The following is an 18,881-nucleotide window of genomic DNA, read 5'->3' as shown; positions in this document are numbered from 1 at the left end:
TCAGGGGTAGGGGGTGCAGATACCTGTATAATACAGGTATCTGCACCCACTTCCGGGAATAGCTAGCCGCAGCTAGCCGCAACTGTCCGCCTACCCCCGTTGTGTTCTGGGAAATACACGGTGCCCGCAACACAACGGGAACCAGTGTAGACGCACAGCGCGACTCACGCATGCGCAGTAGGGAACCGGGCAGTGAAGCCGCAGCGCTTCACTTCCTGATTTCCTGACCGAGGATGGCAGTGGGAGCAGCCGAGAGACGAGCGATCGATCGGCTGCCAACATCGCTGGACCCTGAGACAGGCAAGTGTCCATTTATTAAAAGTCAGCATCTGCAATATTTGTAGCTGCTGGCTTTTCATATTTTTTGTTTAAGTGGACCTCCTCTTTAATTAACACTGGTGCCGACCTGGCGACCTGCGGCTGGTCAGCAAGTGGTTAAACTACGTCTGAAGGACAAATGTAAAATGTAACAATTACCTATGGTGCCAAAAGAATTGAGGCAAGTAAAAATGGAGTTTAGCACAATACAGTGAATAAGGCCTCTTTCACACGGACTGTCCGTTCAGGTCCTCCTGTCAGTTTTTTTAGGCGGACCTGAACGGACACTCCATGGAGGTCTATGGAGCGTCAGATGTCAGCGGTGACATGTCCGCTAACATCCGACCCGAAAAAGTGTAACAGAGGAAAAACCTACTTTTCCATCCGTTTTCGGATCGGATGACGACGGACTCTATGGTCCGTCATCACCCGATCCCCCATAGGGGAGAGCGGCGCTCTGACAGGTCCGTCGCTGCACACCTGTTATCTTCCTGCTCAGCGGGGATCGGCGGAGCGATCCCCGCTGAGCAAGCGGATGTTCAGGGGGCGGATCATCACTGATCCGCCCCATGTGAAAGAGCCCTAACTCCCCATTTCTGTGCCTATGTATCCATTTGCACGCTAAGCACTGCACTTTTTCCAGAGCCAGGAACCGGTCTATAGTACAGGAAACTGTATCCATTTAGCTGGATCTGTTAGGGTCCAGGCTTCACCCATCATGGTGGGCAGGGGTCTTTAGGATATGGAAACCATAGGAATGGACCTTAGCCCTGCACCTATATAGCACTCTGCAACTAACTACACTCGTTGCAACAATGTGTTATGGTGAGCACCCAATGCAAGATTCAGTGCCTGGTGGATCCGGACACAGTCCCAAACGTGTACACCAATAATTATTCATCTGGAAACTGTTAAGTAGCCATGGGCAATAAGCAAATGGGTGAAACCTCGTGAGCTGCCAAAACTATAAGCTACTGTGGACTAAAAACTGAAAAAAGCTGCCTGCACTTCCCACACTTCCCCACAATGTGAAAGAAATATATATGTATATATAATGTGCCGCACTACACCTAACCACCAATCAATACGACCTATGCTGTAGAGCAATCTAAATATATCTAGATTGCTTTACAGCATAGGTCATATTGATTGGTGGTTAGGAGTAGGGCGGCACATTATATATACATATACATGGGCAATAAGCAGTCAAGTCTTGATAGAGCTGTGCTGAACTAAAACCGAATGGTTAAAAAAAATAAAAAAGGAAAATAAATTCTTCAGAGAAGAGGTTCATCACCTAGAAAACTAGCAAAAAAGTTGAAGTCCCAGAGTGGTGAGGTTATATGAGCGTGCCCTTAGGGGCAAAGTTTTTGTCAGTGTCCAATTACCGGACGGGAGACATCATATAACCCATGGTTTAGGAATAAAAGTACTGTGTCCTGCACTGTACAGTTAATAACTAATATTATGTTAACACCAAGCATGTTAAGCTTTGTCCCTCAGAAGCATAATTGGAAATGCTGAAGCTATGGAGTCAACACTTCCCGAGTCGCTAAGATGGTTTTTGACTCAAGGGAGGTAAACTTCTATAAGCCCTGCCCTACTCCTTAATCCACTATTTCTATACCACATTAACAGGAGTCTTTTAAACCAGCATGGGAAGCTAGGAGCTGGCATGGGCAAAAATAAAAAGATTGTGTAGAAAAGGGCATCATTTTACATAGACTTGTGTCTTTTTTCAACCTAACTATCTAGTATAACCAATTAAAACAAAAAAAAAAAAAAAAAAAAGCATACAATCCCATATACACGCACAATCTTTCACCCACAGTTGATCCAGAGGAAAGCAAAAAAAAAAAAAAAAAACAGCAAAGCATGATCCAATTTGCTACAGCAGGGGAAAAAATCCTTCCTGATCCCCCGAGAGGCAATTGGATATCCCCCGGAGCAACTTTACCTATAAATGTTAGTACTCAGTTATATTATGTACACCTAGGAAAGAATCCAGGCCTTTTTTTAAAGCAATATATGGAGCTGTCCAGAACCGCCTCTAGAGGGAGTCTATTCCACAGCTCTTACTGTGAAGAAACCTTTTCATATTTGGAGATGAAATATTTTTTCCGACGAGGGCAGGAGGCGGAGCCTAGCAGAGCAGACATGCATTGTTAGAGCTCCACACCGCTGAGGAGAGAAGAGAAGGACAAAGCGGAGCCTGCAGGCTCAAAAGGTATCCATTTGAACCTTTTTGCCCCAGGGAACAAACTGTGAAAGTTTGGGCAGGAAATATGGTACTGGGAGGAAACCGTGGCAGAAATAAAAATCACCTCACAAAGAGCTCACAGGCACTCACTGCAGCTGAAGCAGCTCCAGTCACCTCACAAGATACAGCATCAGGGCGCTCTCACAGACAGAAAATGTCACAGCAAGACTCTCCATTTGAGTCAGATACAGAACAAATCCTCTCACAAACTTCTCCACAAGCCTCCTCAGCATCCCCAGTAATATTATTACAATTTGAAAAGATGCTTCATAAGGCTTTAAAACAAACCTCAGACCAAATAACAAAAAGCCTAACCAAAGAAATAAGAGAGCTGGGAAACTGCACCGCAGCCTTAGAAATAAAAATGGATGAAATTGAAATTACAACCCAAGAAAATATAACAGAATTGGAACAATTAAAAGAAGAGAATTTAATACTTCAAACTAAGCTCGAAGATTACGAAAATAGAGCCAGACGTTCAAACTTGCGCATAAGGGGAATACCTGAAACTGTGACAGACCTGCAATCTACTATTACTGCTCTATTACAAGAACTAAAGCCAGATATCCCTATTGAACGTTTAGAACTGGACAGAGTACACAGAGCCCTCACAGCCAAAAAGAAAGATGGACCCCCACGTGATATAATCACAAAATTTCATTATTACAGAACGAAAGAACAAATACTAATTGCTGCAAGAGAAAAAAAGGAACTTAATTTTCAAGGACACAATTATCAAATTTTTGCTGACCTATCCCAACTTACTATTACTAAAAGACGATCCATGAAACCCCAACTAATGGAACTGCAACGCCACAACATTATGTATCAATGGGGCTTCCCCTTTTCAGTCAGATTTAACTACCAAGGTACAATTTACAGAAGCAGATCAGCAGATGAACTACAACAAACCCTTTTAAAATTAAATCTGACAGAACCCACAAGCAGCAACTCTCCCACACGCAGAAGAATGGTATCATCTTCACCTTCAGGCAGTACCCAGAAAATTTCAGAACAAAATGGGAATCATCATTCTCACAAAAGAGGCCGTTATGCCACATCATCCATGGACCAAGAAGATTCAATGGACTGACATCCTAATTCCTGATATCTCTTCATTTATTATACTAAGAGATGGTTCTCTATAAAAAAACCTATATTTATAACTGAATGTAACTGTATTCTGATAGTCACACACTGTGTGGGATCATGTTACATTCCAGTTATATTTCTTATTACTTCTGATTCATATAGCCTTAGAATATATAAGTGAAATAAGGAAATTCTTGTTCAGTTATATATCAGGTAATAACAATAGATTTATTACTTTTTAGGACAAATATGTTCAATAATCCAGAAGTAATGGAAGCTTTTTCTTTCTTTTCTTAAAACAAATATATTATTACCTAACTAGTTCCAAGAATTATGTTTATTCTAATCTGAAGCAATACAACCTCAATTTTATGAGTTAACATATCTAAACAGTTACATATGAATAAAATATGTAATTGTTTACTCTAAAAGGGTTAAAATCCCAAAATAATTCAAACTATCTTCATCAATACCAAAGTTATTAACAGTACCTTTCTAACTGAATTATTTAGCCTAGGGCAAGACTAACCATATACAACCACGCTGGAATAAATAATTTCAACAAAAACTATATTCTGCACTCCAATTAATGAAACATCATTTTGATGTCTTTTGACATAGCACTTCTCTCCTGTAAGCGGAAGATCCCTGTACCCCCATTAGCCCTCCTCATTCTCCCAACCATATTATGTGGGAGTGTGACGAAGGCACTTATTCCCCTGAGAGAGATATTTATTCTCTTTCACGGGTAAATTGTGATTACTTGCAAAAAATAATTTATACAATGTATCATCTAATCTCATATGTTTTTTGTTTACTCTTTACTCCAGAATTCACTGGTTTCTTTTCTATCTATTCATCTCTTCAGTCCACACAGGTTGATATGCGCAGTCAGCTCTGCATAACAAAAAGTAAGTCAAAACTATTTGATCTGTTGCCATGGCACCACTGAATATACTTTCCCTGAATGTTCAGGGAATAAATGTCCCTCAAAAAAGGACCAAAGCCTTCCGTACTTTCCATAACAAGAAGGCTCACATAGTATGCCTCCAAGAAACACACTTCACCAAAGATTCTACTCCAAAATATATTTCTCCTTTTTATCAACAAATTTACACGGCTTCTGCCTGTACCAAGCAAAGGGGAACTCTAATTGCATTTCACCGATCCACACCATTCACCTTATCATCAGAAATTAAAGACCCAGAAGGTAGATACCTGATACTCATGGGTTATATAATGGATACAGCAATCACGGTGATTTCCTACTACGCTCCTAACAAACAACCTACACCATTCCTCTCACATATATTACAAGTGATTAATACACACAAAATAGGAACAGTGATAATGTGTGGGGATTCGAACCAGGTCCTCCTCCCATTTCTAGATAAATCACCTTTTACACCATCCAAAATAACCTCTAGATTACCTTTTTCTCAACTTCTTTCCAAATACAATCTGGTAGATTCATGGAGAGAAAGTAACCCAATGAAAAAGAAATTCACTTATTTCTCGCACCCTCATCAAACCTTCACCAGAATAGATCATATTTTTCTAACAATAGGAATGATACCAGAAATTATTGCATCAGATATAATTCCGATTCCGTGGTCTGACCATAATGCAGTATACACTACTATAGCCTCAGCCATACCAAAAGCACATGACCCAACGTGGTACTTACCGGACATAATGCTCAAACACCCACTACATCAGATGGCCATTGAACAAGCTTTAAAGGAATACATATCAATTAATAATACAACAGACATCTCCCCAATAACACTGTGGGAAGCTCATAAACCTGTCTTGCGTGGTACAATACAAAGACAAATGGCACTATTTAAACGGGAACGCAAAAATCTAGCAAAAAAACTAGAACTCAATTTTAATGCAGCCTACATATCATTTCAAGATAATCCATCTCAGAGTACAAAATCTCATCTGGAAAAATCTAGATTGGAATACGATCTATTTCTCACTGAGTCAGTTGATAAATCCCTCAAACGCTCCAAACACAATTTCTACATGAATACAAACAAACCAGGTACATATTTGGCTCGGGCATTAAATTCAACTAACAAATCTTTCAAACCAATACGTTTGAAATTATCAAAAAATGTTTACACTTGTAATCCAGTTAAAATAGTCCATAAATTTCACTCACATCTCGCAACTTTATACAAGACAAACAATGAATTTAATCCTACAGAAGCTGAATCCTTCTTCTCAAAAATAACCTTACCTGAGTTATCTCAGAATCAAAAAAGCAGTTTGGATGAGCTTATAACTATAGATGAAGTTGCTAACGCCATAAAAGACCTAAAACTTAACAAAAGACCAGGCCCAGACGGCTACTCGGCTTTATACTATAAAACATTCTCAGAAATACTCTCTCCCATTCTCACTGAAACTTTTAACAAACTTCTAGATGGACATTCTTTTCGGCAAGAAACACTAATGGCAATTGTTTGTATGATCCCAAAACCCCTTTCTGATGATACTTCCTGTGTGAATTATCGGCCTCTCTGTTAAACCTCGATATTAAATTATTAGCAAAAATAATAGCAAAACGCCTCAATAGCATTATAGGAAAATTAATACATAGAGATCAAGTAGGCTTCATGCCAAATAGACAGGCAGGCGATAATAAACGCAGGGCAGTGTTATTGGCACATATTGCTAAAAAACGGAAAATCCCATTATGTTTTCTATCTCTCGATATTAAGAGGGCATTTGACACAGTATCCTGGCAATATATGCAATATTCATTACAAAAATGGGGTTTTGGACCCCACTTTTTAACATGGATCAAGGCATTATATAATAAACCCAAAGCCTATATAAAATATGCTGGATACAAATCTGAAGCCTTTAATATCGAAAGAGGTACCCGACAGGGTTGCCCATTATCTCCCTTATTATTTGCCCTTATACTCGAACCCATGGCCCAATACATCAGAACAAACCAAACTATAACTGGCATTGAAGTAGGAGGTATTACACACAAATTATGTATATTTGCAGACGATATATTACTTTTTCTATCATCACCACAGGTCTCTGGTCCTAACTTAATACCAGCTTTTGATGGATTTGCAGCCCTATCCGGCCTTATGATTAATCCTAAGAAATGCCTAGTGCTTAATATTTCACTCACAAACATGGAATTGATCCCGGCTAGGGCTGCACTCCCATTCACATGGGCAGAAAAATCAATCCCATATCTTGGAATTCATTTAACAGCATCTCATTCTGACTTATTCTCAACCAATTATCCTCCTGTATTAAGACAGATCACAAATCTAATAAAACAATGGTCGCAACTTCCTTTATCCTGGATAGGGAAGATTAATGCAATCAAAATGACTATTCTACCCAAATTGCTTTATCTATTCAGAGTCCTCCCTATTCCAATTCCTTCCTATTTTTTGAGAATAGTACAAAAAAGAGCAACTTCGTTTATATGGGGCTCTTCTAAACCACGTATACCTATACACACACTACATCTTCCCAAAAATAAAGGAGGCCTGGGATACCCTAATTTTACTAACTACTACAGAGCAGCACATTTGGCCAGTCTGTCCAAATACCATGCAAAACAGGAAATCCCATTATGGGTATTTATAGAGGCTTCAGAAAATGACCCTCTATTAATATCAAATTTATTATGGCTTGATCCTAAAGACCGCTTTAAAATTCATAATCCCATAACTAAACACTTCTTATCTCTCTGGGATAAACTAAAAGGCAAATATCAGTTACAATCTCCACACAATCCTCTCCTTTCTTTTATCAGAAATCCGGCCTTTTATCCGGCATGGATCTATCCAAATTCTTTTAAAGCTTGGACAACATCAGGCATTCAGACACTAAATGACTTCATAGCATCTAAATCATTCCTTTCATTCCCATCGCTTAGAGAAAAATATGATCTACCAAACTCTGAGATATTTAGATATCTCCAACTCAAAAATTTCTATACACCATTCCTAAAGGGGGATACACCATTATCCCAATTATCCATTTTTGAATCAATCTGTACAAAAGATCCATTTGCTAAAGGTACAATTTCATCACTTTATAATCAATTATATGGAGTAGCAAATCTTAATAGACCCTCTTACGTTCAGAGGTGGGAGGAGGACCTGGGACAAACTTTAGAAGACACGGACTGGTCTAACATATGGCTCACATCTAAGTCATCTTCACTCAACATCTTAGCACTGGAGACAAATTATAAAGTCCTAACTCGCTGGTACCTTGTACCTGCTAGAGTGGCAAAATATTCACCTAATACCTCAAATCTTTGTTTTCGAGGATGCCCAGAAATAGGCACATATTTACACATATGGTGGACATGCCCAGTAATCCAAACCTTCTGGAAGGAAGTCTTCGTGATTGCATCTAAAATATTTAAAAAAATAATACAACCAGATCCATATTTAACTTTACTTAATCTAAAACCGGAATGGTTAACACTCTCTCAATTCAAACTTATGATCCAACTAATAACTGCTGCAAAACAAACAGTGGCCAAGGCATGGAAATCTCCTACATTGGTACTAGCAGAAACAATTCACAGAATGAATAATACAATGTCCCATGCTAAGATGGTAGCCATCGATCAAAATCAAATTCCAAAATTTGAAAAACTTTGGCATCCTTGGATAAAACAACAGTTCCTGTCAAACTTCAATGACTCTGTCCTGTTGCCATGGTAACAGATTAAATGACTTACAGAGACACCCATTCTAAGGCTTCAAAGAGAACTAAAAAGAATAATAAACTGACGAGCGGGACAACCTTGTGGACCATACCTCTACCTTTCAACCCTTTTTCTTCTTTCTCTTTCCTTTTCTCCACCCTTACGATTAAAGCTCATTATCAGAATTTATTTGACCTATATACACTCTACTTGTAAACAATATGTATAGTAGGTATAAATCATTTAAATACCTACAAAAGTAACTAAGGAAATGATATATATCTTTAATTTTGGTTTACGTGAACCCAATGTTTAATATTTGATATTTACCTATATAAACCCTACTGTAAAACAATGAGCTTACTTTATAGATCCTTGTAAACTTACTTTATGTATATTTATAACATTGTATACTCAATAAACTTCTTTTGACAAGGAAATATTTTTTCCTCTAGACATGCCCACTTGTCCTCTGTGCATGTAAACCCTCACATATACCCAGTGAAGTGAACAGCCTCAGATGTTACAAAGGGATGAAACAAATCTCCCTACATAAGTTTTACATATATATCTGCTGTCTTCAGCTTTATATATTCTTTAGAAAGTTCATATGTGTTATTTCTGTTCCTGTTCAGCACTGCAGTGAAGCCTGGGCATACAGCCAAGACAGCTGATTGGAGTCAAGGCACACACCCTCTCTCCTCAGAGACTTTCAGAATGGTTTGTTGACTAGTTCAAGGCTCTACTAATCTATTTATAGCACCCTCCCCAACACAAAACTCAGGCTGCTTTTATCTCAGCTGATGGAGAACTTGTCAGAAGTTATCAGGCTGATAATAACTGAGAACTAAGCAGGAGAAAGCTACAGGACATAGTGTTTTAAAGAGAGATAAGAAAACACTGCAGATATGTGCCCAGCTCAAATTTCATGAATCGGGTTTACATCCACTTTAAAGCGAATAACTCAACACCAAGCTCACTATATGGACCACTTATCTATTTGTAAATGTTGATCAGTTGCCGCCCACCCACCTTCAAATGACGGCTGGCAGTGCGGCTCTCGTTCTGGGGCGACGTCATGAGGGTGTCCCAGAACGGCGGCGCTCAGCGATCACGGCTTGTTGCTGGGACACGGCGCGACCCCGATCTCTGTAAAGACCCGCGTCTGCAGCTCTTCACAGAGTCGGTAACATGTAAACACTGAGTGTGTGGCGAGGAGAGCCGATTAGCAGCATCTCCACGCAGGGGGACATCTACACATGTGATCAGGGCACGGATCATCGGTGCCCTGATTACAATATAGTGCCAACAGTGTCACCAATCAGTGCCCACCAGTGCCAGCAAGTGCCCATCACTGCCACCCACCCACAGCGCCACCATCGGCACATCAGTGAAGGAGAAAAATTAGTTTGTCAGTAAATTTTGTAAAAGGTTCTTTTTTCAAATTTTTTGGTCTTTAAGTAAAAAGTAAAAAACCCAGCAGTGATTAAATACCACCAAAAGCTCAATTTGTGTGAAGAAAATGATAACAATTTCATCAGTGTACACTGTAGCATGACCGCGCAATTATCATTCAAAGTGCGACAGCGCTGAAAGCTGAAAAAATGGCCTGGGCAGGAAGGGGGTGCAAGTGCCCTGTAGGCAAGTGGTTAATCTTCTCAAGAGAGAATAAAATCAGTTCCTCTAATTTTTCCTCATAGCTGAGCCCCTCCATGCCTATCAGTTTGGTTGCCCTACTCTGCACTTTCTCCAGTTCCCCGATATCCTTTTTGAGAACTGGTGCCCAAAACTGAACTGCGTATATATTTCAGAGGTCTTACTAATGATTTGTACAGGGGCAAAATGATCTCTCTCTCTTGAGTCCATACCTCGCTTAATACAAGAAAGGACTTTTCTTGCTTTGGAAACCGCAGCTTGGTATTGCATGCTATTAAGATGATATACCAAAACCCCCAGATCCTTTTCACTATGGATTCCCCCAGTTTTACTCCCCCTAGTATGTATGATGCATGGATATTCTTAGCCCCCAAGTGCATAACTTTACATTTATCAATATTAAACCTCATTTGCCACACACAGTTGCCTAATTAAACAGCGCATTGAGGTCGGCTTGTAAGTTATATCCTGTAAGGACGTTATTCCACTGCATAGCTTGTTGTAACCTGCAAACACTGAAAGGGTACTTTTAATCCCAGACCCTATATAATTTATAAAGATATTAAAACGTAAGGGTCCCAACACTGAACCTTGGGGTACACCACTGATAACCTTAGACCATTCAGTGTAAGAATCATAACCACTACTCTCTGAATTTGTTTTTTTAGCCAGTTTTCCATTCATTAACAAACTGATCTTTTTAAGCCTGTAGATTTTACCTTACACATGAGCCGTGTGTGGGGGAACTGTGTCAAACGCTTTTGCAAAATCCAAGTATACTACGTCCACAGCCACCCCTCTGTCCAAGGTTTTACTCCTCATAAAAAGAAATCGGGTTTGACAACTGCTGTCTTTCATGAATCCATGCTGTCTGTTGCTTAAAATATTTTTTTCCAGCAAGAACTTGTCTATGTGGTCTTTTATTAAACTCTCCAGTATCTTCCCGATATAGAAGTTAAACTAACAGGTCTATAGTTACTTAGTAAAGACTTTGATCCCTTTTTAAAATATGGGCACCACATTGGCCCTACGCCAATCCAGTGGTACAATTCAGTCATTAACGAGTCCCTAAAAATTAGAAACAATGGCTTTGAAATGACAGAGCTCAATTCTTTTAGGATCCACGATTTTAAGATTAATTTGTGTTAATTTTAACCAGTATAGTAAAACAAAAGGTATAAAGTGTGACATTGTCTTACAGGAAGTATCATCCAACCATTCGATGTAGCCTGGCGGATACTGCTTAAAGAAAGTAAAGATGTCCTCTGTGCTCAGGTCATCCACACCCACGACATGTAGGGTTTCCAGGCGGACTTTTGGGAGTGCTGAAATATATTAGCCATTAAAAGTTATTCCTTACATCCCTTTAAAACCTATGGAAATGACAAATTAATCCATATTAGAATGAAACGTTATTCATGAAAAGCAATCTTCACTGTAACAAGAGCATCTTGTTACAAGCAGCCCTGGGGAATGCAAGGTGCTGAGCCCTGGCCTAGCAACAGGTATTCAAGGTGTTTGAATAGTAAAACAAGCCTTCCCAAAGGGATCATTTACATAGGATTAAATTACCTGAAGTCCTCCCATACAAGTGAATGCACATCATTGACATGAACAAAATGGTAACTCATCACTTAAAGACATCTAATCCCATTTGTACTACACAGACCAAAAGCTCAACCATAAAACACAAGATTTACAGGTAGTAAGAAACTAAATAAAACCAATAAAAGTAATAACATTGGGTGACTGAGCGAGACACCAATAAATGAACCTAGTGTTCTCTACAGGACATTTTTCAGCTGGTGAGATGAAAGATTAGCTGGTTGGTCAAAAACTAAAGCATGCCCTTTCCAAAGTTGTCCTGGGTTAAGGTCTTGATTTGATTCCCAGCTTTTGGATGGCAACGGATCACTCAAGGTAATGACTGAATAGACCCTGTGCAAAAAAAAAAAAAAACACAAAAAACGTATGGCTGTCACAGCAGCACTGTTGAAAAATTAAAAAAAAAATTTAAAAGAATTAAAAATCATATCTATTAAAGCGGAGTTCCAACCAAAAATGGAAATTCCACTTTTCGGAACCCTCCCCCCCTCTGGTGTCACATTTGGCACCTTTCACTGGGGAGGGGGGAGCAGATAACGGTCTAATCCAGATATTTGCTCCCACTTCCAGCAATGGATAGCCTCAGAAATCTACGCCATGTCTGGCGCCTCCTCCGTCCCCCCCCCCCTGTCTTCTGGGAGACAAACAGGTCCCAAAAGACAGCAGGGATCAATGGGATCGCGCATGCGCAGTAGGGAACCAGGCTGTGAAGCCGCAAGGCTTCACTTCCCGATTCCCTTACCGAAGATGGTGGCGCCTCCACCCGAGACACAGATTGGCTTCGGGTGCCGACATCGAGGGCTCCCTGGACAGGTAAGTGTCCATATTTTAAAAAACAAAAGAAAAAAACAAAAAAAAAACAAAACAAAAAAAAAACCAAACAAACCTCCGCTTTAAGCACCCAGTAAAGATGGTCTATGTAAAACAATGGAACCTCATGTGTCAGATTCTTGGTAGCTGACACCAATTGGATTTTTTTTTAACACATATTATAAAAACAGAAAGCAGAGATCTCTCATATTGATCAATAAAATATCCCTCTGAATATTTGATTATGTAGCATAGGAGAAAAATTATACAGATTTCGCTTCATATCCCATCCCTTAGCCAAAACAGGAAGTGAAAGACAATCCCACTAAAGTAGAGGTCAACAAGCTGTTGATCACAAGTAGGTGACAGGTAGACCGTGATCCTTCCTTGCCGACCCCTGGAACTTGGACATTTACTGGTTTCCTCCTACAGCTGCTGAAAGCCATCTCACCCTCTCCCCAGCATTAAAGCAGGTGCAGGAGGAAAGGGGATTGGTTGAAGTAAACGCCACCCCAACATTCCCTTCTATCCCTGTTCCTCCTCTTTCGTCTTCCCGGTGCCTCATTTGCTCCCCGTATAAACTGTGTTTACTATGTTTCAGTTTGTCAATGAACAGAAAGCCTCTCAGCATAGAGCACTTCCCATTCATTCACGGTCCAGTGCAGCTAAGGCTGCAGAGAAAGGGCTTGGGGAATATTTGTTCTCAGTCCCTTTCTCCATCTCAAAAGTGAGACATCAAGGGTCTGTTTAGATCCCCGATATTTCACCAAAGCCCCCCAAATGGGTCTCCTAAAAAAATAAAAATACCAACACCGTTCACTGCTCTACCAACTGACACCATCCACTTTTAAAGGTATGCCATGTTTATATTTTTACAGTGACATTTGATTATATTTTTCCAAGTTTTCCTTACTATTTAGTTAGGTCTTGCTAGTTAGTTAATTTCCTAAAGTTTAAGCTTTGCCTATAGTTATACTTTACATTTCTTTAGCCATCTGTTTAAACACCTAGATTTCTTTATTAAAGCAGACCTATACTAGAATTACCCAATGCTAAAAAGCATTCTTTTTAGGAGCAGAAATTCTTCAAGCTGATACTCTTGGAAGCTCAGCTCATTCCTGGAGTTCCTGCTCTGTTTACATTGGAGATTAGGGAGCTGCCAGGTCACTTCTGAGTAGGGGAGGATTACCATGATCAGGATTTCAGTAGTTCTGCTGTGAATTTTGAGAATTAAATACTCCACAATGCCTGCAGCTACAGAGATCAGCGGGGGTTTGTTTTAGCAAATGTACACCATCCAGTGTGAAAGCATCCATTGATATTAATGGGAAGAAGTTTTCAGGAGCTTTTTTTAGTGTGAAAGCGCCCGAAAAGAGCCTCAGTGTGAAAGGGGTCTAAAGCAACCTTGTTAAGTAAAAAATTATTTATGTTTTTGGTTTTTATTAAATGGTTTCTCTGTTTAACCTCTTACGAACCCTTAATTCCTCGAATCAGCCTTATTAACTATTTACTTCTTTGTTATAAACTATTATTAATTAAAACCTGTTTGCTTGTTCAAGAATATTTACATCTTTAACATTTACTTACACGTTTCTCATTGAAAAAAAGCGCGAACATAATTTTTTTTTTTAATTTGTAAAATAACTTTTCAATGATTTGTACGATTACTGACAGCTGAAGCGTAAACAAAAAAGTTGCAGTAGGTATCAGTAATTGGTATCGGGGAGTACAAAAAAAAAAAAAAAAAGGCCCCAATATAACGTAATAGTATTTTTATTTTTTTTTTTTTTTTAATTTCTTTACACATTACATTTTTTTAAATTTGATTGAAGCAAAGAGTATTAATGTCATTGCCATCTTATTTGATAACCTAATGTTCAAGGGTTGTAAATCTTAAAAATAAAGTTCTTCGGAATCGTTCAACTTCTAAATGTCAGATGAAAGCGATCTGGGGGCTGGGCAGCCACATGATCGGTTTCAAAGCCCCCAATAACAGACTTTTACCCCTGCCATGCTTGCACATCCGTGGGCCCGGCATGGCATGTGGCACCTGATAGAGGGGAGGAAGCCAGGTGGATATACGTCTGCTCTTCTCCCCTTCCTCCTGCGGACCCAGAAGCAATATGCAAAACAACTTCTGGGTCCCCCTTTCATTTTCTCCGGCCATACTGGCCAGGGAAAAATTGAATGCAGTGCAAAATGCACTCCATTAGATTCACTGGAGGGCACGTGGGACATCTGGGGCCTTTCAGACCCCAGATGTCTCATTAACGAGAACCTGTCAATAAATTTGCTGATTTTTTTGCCCTTTATGTGATGGCGATAGGAAAAAAACGTTAAGAAAAAAAACCTTACCACTCAAGGTGAACATCCGTTGTTGGCACACTCTCCTCTCCCCTGAAGCCTGCTGGTGGGGAGAACACATGACAGGACCGCTCTGAGAAGCTACGCAGTATATGCATCTTCCTTTTACAGGCTAGTTAGTATAGGCGTTAGAACGTAGATGCGAGCTGTCTTAAGCTTAGTTAGTTCTAGCATTGACTTCAACGCGGTTGTAAACCACTGGACTTTTTTTTTTTTTTTTTTTTATGTACACTGCAAGGTAAAGTAAAAATGTGCTAGTATGCATCGCAGGCTGGCACACTGTGTTAAACTTACCTGAAAAGGAAGCCCTTTGAGCGGCAAGATGACAGAGCTGCAGGCGCGTCCATCTTTACCAGTCTTGCATCTGGGTTCGCGGACTTCAGCTCTGTGACTGGCTGGAGCCGCAATGACATCACTCCAACGCACGCGAGCAGGAGCCACCCATTCACAGCACAGGGTCTGAAGTAACGGCCCGGTGGCAGTTCCTTCAGAGCGCATGTGCCAGTGATGTCACTGGATGCATGCAGAGTAAAAATCTCCTAAACGGTGCACGTTTAGGAGATATTTACACTACCTATAGGTAAGCCTTATTATAGGCTTACCTATAGGTAAAATTCAGTGATGGAAGTTTACTTCCACTTTAAGCATACATCCATAAGATATTTTGTCAACACTGATAGGTGAATAAATTCAACACCTGCTGCCTGCTTAATAGTTTAAGCAGCACAACATATTTACTTTTCGTACCCTTCTATGTTACTGAACCAAAACAAATTTGCAAAGTCATAAGATTAGAGATCACCTGTAGCATACTCCTTGTCTAAAAGCAGATGCCACAACATGCTTGTTATTACCTTTAATAGCCAGGAATATCCTTCTGTGCCCTATGATATAGTTCCATGTGTTTCTCTAACTAGGTCATGGCTACCCTTTACCAGCTGCCACCCCCATCCAAGGAGATTGCCAAACAATGGAATCGTAGTTAATCCATAAAGTTGTGGGAAGTCTGCTCCTAGGCAAAACTTACTATGCAGTACAGGTTCACTTCAAAGTAGTCAATTGGGTATACTGGTGCAAAGCAGCACTATAATCAAGTTTTGATGACACCACAGCTCTACAGGGAAACATTACACTGGCTACATACACATGCAGCAATAATATGAAGTGCTGAATGCAAAGGGTACATTCAAATAAAAGTGTAAAGGAAAATATTTACCTTTTCTCATCATGTCTCTATCCAGTACAACATTTCTCTGATTGTCACTGACTTCTGCACGAAAATGAAACCGCTTTGCTCTCTGTTCTTTTTTCTCAATGGCTTCCTGAGGAAAGAAAAAGCCATTTAAAATGAAGACTGCCTATGATCCAGACACTTCCACTGCTTAATGTGCCGTGTCATTTTCAGAGACAAATTTATATGCCAAGTTATAGCAGAAGAATATACTAAAAAAAAAAATAATCATCTAAACAAAGTAATGTGCTAGACTACTAAAGATGCTCAAATCAGAGGCACAATGTATTATGTTATACGAGGCTAAAATACAGTAAAATTATTCTGATGTGCATTTTCCAAATCATAAAACTGTCAGGGACTCTATTAAACATAGCACAAACTACACGTAAAGCAGGGTACACACGGGGAGTTGTTCCTTTTTCTTTTAAGCAAAAAAACACCACACTCTCAGAGCCTCGCAATCCACCCCCCCCCCAGAACACACAGATCAGCGCTGCAGTTATTGGTTGAAAGCCCCGATTGAATGCTGGTTTTCCAGCAGGACCCACTGACAGATGGGTGTCGTACAACCAGCTTCTGTTGAACAGACAGCAGAACACACATACCAAAATGTGTTAGGCTCCTGCTGAACTGGCCAGATTTCGGCATATGCATACCCAGCTTAAGCCTGTTTTTTGTTGTAAATTGATGGGGTTAAGGTACATGCTTGCTCAGGCATCTGTTAGAGTGAATTAATTCCTGTTGGGTGTTGGCACGGAGAAAACACAGTGATTAATGCTAGCGGATATAGCCGCTAGCAATGATCACATGAAAGATACAACAGGCTGGCTGTACCCAAGTTGATCGATGAACTTGGGTGCAATCAGCCTGCTCATTCATGGTTTCAATTTCAACTGTTCCCTGCAGAACATATTTATTGTAAAGACAATTACATATTCATCATAAAAGACCAACATTTAGCCCGGGTTCACACCTATGCGAATTAGATGTGCGTTTCCCCACATCTAATTCGCATAGCAGGAGAATGTGACTGGCTCCCTATGGAGTCGGTTCCCATATCCCCGGGGCCGCTGCGGAGCACACTGCACAAAAACGCTGTGCGTCTTTGGCTCAGTTTCAGGGCCGAATTCAGGCATAGAATCGGCCCCGATTTGTCCCTGAAACGGGGAACAGGGACGCACAACGCTCCTGTGCGATCCGCAGCCCGTTATAGTGTGAACCCGGGCTAAAGGGCCTCAGAGTATCCCTTCATCAAGGTGACAGATTGGGAAGGGACCCCCGCAAAGCCCCAAAAAGTCATTTTCTTATGAATTATGACTTTTATACTGGAGTCTGTCAAAGTTAAATATACAGCACATGAACAGTTTCAGTCAAATATTTTTTGTAGAACCCCTTCAAAACATGCATAGTAAAAAGTTTACCTTGGAAGTGACATCAATGCCAGTAATAAAGGTCCCAGCTTTATTTTCATACCTTCTGATGTTATCCTATATGAAAAAGAAATAAACTCAGATCACTTTGATGACTCAACATATAGTTATTAAGATCACATGATGTCAGTCTTATGGGAAGTTGAACCACTTCCTGATAGAACATCTCCCTGTACTATTTACATAAATAAAACCACACTAATCACTCTGCATTCTGCCTATGCAAGATCACTGAAAGAATGATTTGGCAATATTGAAGCATTCACTTTTAGGTAGCCATTAAAGCTGAACAAGACAATTACATATGTTTGGGCTGTTTGTCTTGTGATCTAGGCACCCCTGCCACACAGCTCTCAGACTTCTAGACAGACTGCACTACATTTCAGCAGCAAAAGCATAGCCTAGGACCAGCCTCAGCTTGTAACCGGACAATGAATGAGAAGTAGTACTGTCATCCTCCTGTATTCTAAAGTGACATGAGGGTCAGCTGAAAGAAACATTAAAGTGGAATTCCAGCATAAACCTAAGCATTAAAAATGCCCCCCTCCCAACACCTATGCTGACTAATCTGTGTAAAAAAAGCTGCCTATAGTTTACGCACCGGTCCAGTGGTGGCTGCGGGGGGGGGGCTGCTTCAGGAATTACCAACTGGCATCAAGCGCACTCTCCTCTCCCCTGCAGGAGCCGCTTGCTTATCCAGGGGATAATATGACCAGAGTGGGCTAAAAATAGGTAAGCATACACATCTTTTTTACACAGGTCAGCCAGAATAGGTGTTTGGGGGGGGGGGGGGGGGAGAGAGACCATCTTTAAAACTTATTTTAAAGATTTTTTTTTTTTAACATGTTATACTTCCCTGTTATGTGCAATGATTTTGCATAGAGCTCCCTGAATCTCCTCTTCTGGGGTCCCCAGCCAGCACTCTGCCCAGGCTCCTACTCCCTTTCAGAGTGCCCCCATAGCAAGCCGCTTGCTATGAGTAAACGCGTACGGTCTTGTCTATTTACACACACAGTGAGGCTCAGCCCCACACCCTCCACACAGCATTTGATTGAGAAAAACAGGAACCAGTGGGTCCCTCTGCTGCCTCCATGTCCTGTCCTGTGTGGAGAGAGCGAGCAGCTCTGCTTCTCTTGAGCACAGCATTGGATTGAGATTGAGCTCAGGTAAGTGATTGGAGGGGGGTTGGGGGGGGGGGGTGAGCTGAGAATAAAAGGTTTAGCCTTTACAGCCACTTTAAGGCTATTTAGGGTTAAGCTGGAATTCCACTTTAAGCACTTCAAGAAACACAGGAAATCAACATTCCAGAAAGCGCCTGTTTTGAAAAGACACAGGAGGAAGATTAACAGCAGAGTGGCATTCAGCAGTGCAGGCACAGGGAAAGCTAAGTATTTACTTAAA

At 40.5% G+C, this 18,881-nt stretch overlaps 1 protein-coding gene across 2 annotated transcripts in view; it reads right to left on the bottom strand.

Moving 5' to 3' along the window:
• NCBP3 (nuclear cap binding subunit 3) overlaps window positions 1–17,596 on the bottom strand; it is a 59,442-nt gene extending 41,846 nt beyond the window's left edge. For both annotated transcript variants that reach the window (XM_073616599.1, XM_073616600.1), the window contains exons 1-3: window positions 17,472–17,596; window positions 16,033–16,138; window positions 11,237–11,362 (exon numbers count right to left, since the gene is read on the bottom strand). In XM_073616599.1, the coding sequence (XP_073472700.1) occupies window positions 11,237–11,362; window positions 16,033–16,045 (139 nt within the window). In that variant the 5' untranslated portion in view covers window positions 16,046–16,138; window positions 17,472–17,596. The remainder of the gene's footprint in view (window positions 1–11,236; window positions 11,363–16,032; window positions 16,139–17,471) is intronic.
• Between the last annotated feature and the right edge of the window lie 1,285 nt (window positions 17,597–18,881).

This window comes from Aquarana catesbeiana, linkage group LG02 (genome assembly GCF_042186555.1).
Source record: "Aquarana catesbeiana isolate 2022-GZ linkage group LG02, ASM4218655v1, whole genome shotgun sequence".
NCBI lineage: Eukaryota > Metazoa > Chordata > Amphibia > Anura > Ranidae > Aquarana > Aquarana catesbeiana.
Note: the sequence above shows the minus strand (reverse complement) of the source record. Positions and strands in the feature narration are given on the sequence as shown.